We start from the raw sequence: 5,900 nt of genomic DNA on the forward strand, positions 1-5,900 counted from the left end.
CTTTCAGCCTATTGTTGCTGCAGCCACCCGCTGCCGCCCCTTCTCCCCTTCCCACTCGTCGCTGCCGAAGACCCCTTCCTGCTCGCCCGCGCGGATTGGTGGGCAGTTAGATCGCCATGGTAGCCGTCTGCTCCACCAAGCCCCACCACTGCCGCCGCGCCGAGGCGTCGTTCCTGACGACCTCCTGGCCGGTGCGGTGGCAAGGGTCCCAAGACGCCCTACGCCATCGGCCACAGGCGCCGGTATAGGTCTGGGAGCCACAGGACCCGCAACAGCAAAGGAAGAAAAGGAAGCTGAAGGAGATGCGTAGTCATGCCTCTTGCCATAGCTGCTCACAGAGATGCTGCGACTAGTGGATAACGACGAGCTTGCAAGTAAGCTGGAGAAGGTTCTGCAACACGAAAACGTCGATCCGGATTCAAGAGCAACAGCTCTCTACTCCTCCCTTTCAATCTGCTGCATGCCTACCTCATCCCAAACTCTAAGCACGAAATCCATCGAATCCATCAAGCTGATGCCCAATTCAATTGCCTGCAAATCCACCGGTCACCACCAAAGCAGTAGCAAGCAAATCAGTGGGCAATGCTGCGTTGGTCTTGTCAGCTTGGCCGTGCGGGCCAACTGAGGAAGACGTGTGACAACGCGAGGTGCGGTGGTGGCAGCGTGGCCGCACAGGCCGAGCGAAAAAGATGGCGGTGCGAGAGAGTGGCTCGGGCCGGTGGGCGGCGACGGTGTGGAGTAGCGGGGGAGGCGTGGCCGGGCGACAGTCGGGGGAGGTGTGGACGAGCCCGTGCAGTGTGGAGTATAGGAGGGAGAACGAGGAGGAGAGGAGGGGGAAGGGTGGTGGAGTCCACAGGGGCAAAATCATCTTTTCGCTGGGTATTTAACTATCCTGGATGGAAAATCCAACAGAGTGTTATATAAGAAACGAAAGTTGAATTTGATGTTAAATAAGGAACTAAAATTTTTTAAAAATAAAAAAAATAGTAATTTTTCTAGTGTCATATACGAATTGTCTCTTAATTTAGCCTTTGTCGGCAAAGGCCAAGCCAACCAACTTCCACAAAGGCCAAGCCAACCGCAAACAGCCCTGCACCCACTGGCAAGGAAGCCCCACACGCAGAGAATACGCGAGACGCGACGCCACCAAGGCCAGTAGCACCAACCCCAAGTCCCCGACTCGCGACCCGACCGGCGACGGACGAGACGAGGCCGAGGGACAAGGGGGGAGCCAGTGAGAGAGCCAGCGGCATGAGGGGGAGCGAGATGTTGACCGCGGCGCGTGGCGCCGGCACGGCTCCGTCCACCGCCTCCTCGGGGGCGTCGGCGTCGGCGGCGGCGGACCTGGCGGGAGCAGGGGGCGCGGGCGCCATCGGCGGGGGCGGCGGCAACTTCCCCCTCGCCGTCGCCCTCCTCGCCTTCGCCTTCGCCAACTTCATCAACCTCCTCTCCATCTGGTGCGCCCCACCTTCCCCCCACTTCTCCCTCTCTTAGATCTAATCTAACGCACGGGGGCTTGGTCGTTGGTTCCGACGCGATTGCTCCGGTTCCCCTGTCGATGCGCGTTCTAGGTGGTGGTTGGTTGCGACTTGCGATCGGGTTGGGATTGGTTCGCGAAAAGTTGATTTTTCCCCCTTTTTTTGGTTACGCCGAAGGCTTTGATTGAGGGTTTTCTCTCGTGTGATGTGGAGTGGAAGCAAGGAATGTGCTTTACTTTCGGGAAGCTTAGTTTCATGCTGGAGAGTGGAGATGAACATTGACTTTTGGAAGGGTGTGGAGAAGACTATGCCATCTGTATAAAGTCAGTAACCTCATGTCGTTTCTATAAAATTACTCTTGTCATCATGTGCCTTTCTGAATCCAAGTGAAAAAGTGAGGCACTCGAGCAAAGGCTGATTGCCATATTGCACGAGAGTAGCACTTCCTATTTCAGGCCACACAGCGTGAATTTTCATTGCACTACCGGCTTGAGAGGAAGTCCGATTGTACTGTTTCCCACTTGCAAAATTGCAAACTGAACCCCAAGATATGTTTCTGACAGCACCTACATCTGAATGACGACTATGTGGCATTAACGATAGGCTGATTGAATTTAGCTGGATGTTCGTAATTATTGAGTTTTAAAGTTAGAGAGTTTGCATTGCTGTTCCATTAATCTGTAATTTGTTCTTCCTAGACATGCAGGTTAAAAGAGAAGAGATGGGATGCAAGGAAATTTCTTACTTCAGCTGGAGTCATGTCATCTCTTTCTGCAACTGTGGGAAGTTTGGCCGTTGCTGTGGGTCAACAAGAAGGCGCAGATAGCTCTGCATTTGCCCTTGCATTGGTTTTTGCTGCCGTTGTATGTACTTAAATCAATCAGGTTCCATGAATTTCTTTTTGTATAAGCGAGTGATATTGCAACCCTGGAAGCATTCCTTTTTAGAACTGTTGATGTTGGCAACTTGGCGTCTAATTTCCTTCCTACAAACACAAATAGTTTCTCTTTATCATTTGTTGTTTTTAAAACCTATTTGTTCTCTTGATTGCTGGGAATGGGCATGGATTATCTTTTCTTTTTTAAACTTGAAGTAGTAATGTCAACATTTTGCCACCATCTGTGATGAACATGGACATCCTTCATGACAGCGATTGACTTCCCTAGTAGCCAGCATTCATCTTCTGTTCAGTAGTGCTTTTGCCTGCACTTGCATGCCAAAGCCATTCGGTTGTCAATCTGACAAAGTGCTTATGGATAAGAGCTTCTGCATTCTGGAACAATACCAGCTGAACATCTACTGGTGTCATTACTCATTCGTAAACTATGCCAGGAACTTGACATGCTAGCATGTGCTAATATATCCTCCTTTGGTTTACTCATGTTAAGCATTCTTGCTGTATTTTAGAAAAAAAATGTAAAAAAGGTCATCTTGTCCATAAGCATTAGTTTTTTCTTTTACGATTATGTTCCTATGCTTATATTTTCTTCTTATAGGTAATGTATGATGCATCAGGAATCAGATGGCACACAGGTCGCCAAGCTGCGGTAAGCTTGTGAATTTCTATGCATATTGTGAGCATAAGGCATTATCTTAATGCACTGTATCGTCACTGCCTTTTTGAACTTGCATGATAGCACTGGTATATTGATGTCTATCTTCTAATCCAGTCTACTAACTTTTGTTGCAGTTGTTAAATCAAATAGTTTGTGATTTCCCACCAGAGCATCCAATTATTTCAACCTTTAGGCCGCTACGGGAACCTCTTGGACACAGTCCACTTCAGGTAGGTCTATTACATATCTTCTACTCCTTCCGGCCGAAATTATAGGTCATTTTGGCATTTGTAGGTTAATAGATTTTGCTATCAACCTAGATATACACCATATCTAGATACATAGTAAGTTATGTACCTAGAAAAGCCAAAACGACCTATAGTTTGAAAACAGAGGGAGTATTCATTACACAGTAAATGTGGTACATGTCCATGACTTAATTCTCATCCTTAAAATATGGTACTGTTCCATTGCTAATGTGGAGCTATTTCATCAATCACCATGACCAAAGAAAACATTTTTTTATTCTTGGTCTGCAACAGATAATTTGGGTGTATGTATCTTGCTATTATGATTGATTTGTCAGCAACGCATCATCGGTATCTATTTCATTCCATCATCTTTTTACTGTCACTAATTCCATTACCTTTTTCGTTGCTGCAGGTTTTTGCAGGAGCAGTTGTTGGTTGTACTGTTGCATATTTCGTGGGAAAATCTGTATAAGAAAATAGTTGGCATTTGCCTTGTACACGAATTCTATTGTCTTAATATATTAAACCATTTCGTTAAAAAAATCTCCCTTGTACATTTTGTCTATGAGAAATATGTCTACTCTCACGATCGACAGCTTCAAAACTTATTTCTGGCAGGACTTTAGATTCTGCAGAATTGCTCAAACTGTAATATGGGCTTATTTAGAAGTTGTTTAAGATATTGCGTTTGCTGAGTGCTGACACAAACTGATTAGGTTAGGCCGCAGTAATCTTCCACATTAATAACTAACATTATTTTTCTCATCCAGCGGGCGCAAAAAGAAGGGGTCATCGACCCATTACAGGAATATTTTTTTCACATGATCAAAAAGACAAAAAAAAGATGTCTTGAGTCAGAGGGGCTCAGCTAAATACAGTACTATTGCAAAACAGGCATCACAAACAGGGAAAAAAAAGAAGAAATTTTGATACATCTAATAGTAGTTGCCACCTGACAATTATCTCAAAAAAAGAAGCAGAACGATGTTACTCGAACTGAGTATCAAGATGATGACACCAGGTCGTCGATGCGCTCCATCTCACTTGCGCCGCCGCTGCAAACGCATGCAGCAACGGACTGCCAGCCTTCTGCATCCAGCCGCACCCCCCTCAGCGCCATCTGATCCAAGACAAAGCATGCCTCCTCCGCCTTACAGTCCTCGCCGAGCCCTCTCACCAGGTGCCGGAACGTGCGAGCCAGAGGGTAATGGCCGCTCGCCAGCATCGCGTTGAAAACCCGCAGACCCAGCTCGAAGTCGCCTGCTTCGCAGCACCCGTCGAGGAGGACGCGATACGTGGCCGCGCTCGGCGCGGCGCCATCCTTGAGCTGCATCTCGACCAGCGCCCTGTGTGCCTCGCCGACCCTGCCGGCGTCGCAGAGGCACCTTATCAGGACGTTGTAGCTCGCGTCGTCTGGCCTCAACTTCCGCTTGCGCATCTCGGAGATCAGCCCCCTGACGCCGTCGGCGTCCCCGCGCAACGCGCACGCGCTCATCAGAACGCCGTAGTTCGCCGCCTCGGGCTGGCAGTCCCGGTACTCCATGTCGAACATCAGCTTCTTGGCGTCGTCGTACAGCCCGGCGTCGCAGAGCCCCTGCATCACCAGGGCGTATGTGACGGCGTTCGGGGTGACGCCCCGGCGCGCCATCTCGTTCACGAGCCGCTCCGCCGTGGCCAGCTCCCCTTCCCGGCACGCCGAACCCACCAGCGTGTTGAACGTCACCACCGTCGGCCGCACGCCGCGGGCGAGCATTTCCTCGAGCACCGCGCGGGCGCCCGCGAACCCGTCCCGGTGGCAGACTCCCTTGAGGATGATGTTGTAGGACACGGCGTTGGTCCGGACGCCGAGCTTAGGGGCCTGCGGGAGCATGTCCCGCGCGGCGTCGACGCGGCCGTTGCAGACGAGGGAGTGGAGGAGGGCGTGGAACGTGGTGTTGGAGTGCGAGCAGAAGGCCGGGACGGCGCGGAAGACCAGGGCCGCGGCGTCCGGGCGGGACGCGGCGCCGAGGTGGTCGATGAGGGCGGCGAAGGCGGTGGGATGCAGCGGGACGCGGAGGGACCGAAGCGCGGTGAGGAGCGGGAGGACGAGCGGGAAGAGGCGCGCGCGCGCGAGGCGGTAGAGCACGCATGCGGCGAAAGGGTGGTCGTGGAGGTGGCGCGGCGCGGAGAGGAGCGCGGCCGCGGCGGCGATTGGGGAAGGGAGGGACTTGAGATGGACGAGGAACGGGTGCGGTTCCGGCGGGGGCTTCGGCTTGTGGAGAAACTTCTTCGGGCGGTGGCGACGGCGCTGTGTCGCGGCGGTGGCCGGCATCGGAAATGACGGGTGGCGGCGGGAACCAGAGATCCCGTTTCCAGCTCATAAGGTGTAAAGCATGTTTGGGCCTTGGGCCCATGGAAAGCATGAGGTTGCTGGCTATTAGCCCATTACCATCCGCGGCCCAGCGACTCTCGTGGGCTTGGCGGTCCGGTCGTCCCCGTCGCCGTCGATACCCCCCCTGGCCTCGCCGGGTGAGCAACCGAGACATAGCGGACGGTGGATGCCACTGTTCTCGGCATATTCCTTTGATAGTGTTTTGGATATGATCCTAGGGTCTGTGATAATCCTGTTGGGAAAC

The 5,900-nt window shown here is 51.9% G+C and overlaps 2 protein-coding genes across 2 annotated transcripts; one reads left to right on the plus strand and one right to left on the minus strand.

The window, feature by feature from the left end:
* The first annotated feature begins 1,088 nt into the window (after positions 1-1,088).
* LOC101754170 (uncharacterized membrane protein YuiD) lies at positions 1,089-3,857 on the plus strand. Its single transcript, XM_022824807.1, has 5 exons — positions 1,089-1,457; positions 2,185-2,341; positions 2,975-3,025; positions 3,169-3,264; positions 3,698-3,857. Exons 1-5 carry the CDS (start codon positions 1,252-1,254, stop codon positions 3,755-3,757), a joined length of 570 nt encoding a protein of 189 aa, XP_022680542.1. The 5' UTR covers positions 1,089-1,251; the 3' UTR covers positions 3,758-3,857.
* Positions 3,858-3,997: 140 nt separating this feature from the next.
* Positions 3,998-5,602, minus strand: LOC101753769 (pentatricopeptide repeat-containing protein At1g07740, mitochondrial). The gene has a single exon (XM_004961281.4). The coding sequence runs from the start codon at positions 5,594-5,596 to the stop codon at positions 4,289-4,291; it is 1,308 nt and encodes a 435-aa protein (XP_004961338.1). The 5' UTR covers positions 5,597-5,602; the 3' UTR covers positions 3,998-4,288.
* Positions 5,603-5,900: the final 298 nt, after the last annotated feature.

The sequence above is a fragment of the Setaria italica genome, chromosome III (assembly GCF_000263155.2).
Source record: "Setaria italica strain Yugu1 chromosome III, Setaria_italica_v2.0, whole genome shotgun sequence".
Classification (NCBI taxonomy): domain Eukaryota; kingdom Viridiplantae; phylum Streptophyta; class Magnoliopsida; order Poales; family Poaceae; genus Setaria; species Setaria italica.

What these genes read in the sequence shown, in the direction of transcription:
- LOC101754170 (XM_022824807.1), top strand. Translation starts at nt 1,252, where the DNA reads ATGAGGGGGAGCGAGATGTTGACCGCGGCGCGTGGCGCCGGCACGGCT. An exon ending in ACACAGGTCGCCAAGCTGCG is followed by an intron (nt 3,026 to 3,168) that starts GTAAGCTTGTGA and finishes CTTTTGTTGCAG; the next exon opens with TTGTTAAATCAAATAGTTTG. An exon ending in TTGGACACAGTCCACTTCAG is followed by an intron (nt 3,265 to 3,697) that starts GTAGGTCTATTA and finishes TCGTTGCTGCAG; the next exon opens with GTTTTTGCAGGAGCAGTTGT.
- LOC101753769 (XM_004961281.4), bottom strand. Translation starts at nt 5,596, where the DNA reads ATGCCGGCCACCGCCGCGACACAGCGCCGTCGCCACCGCCCGAAGAAG.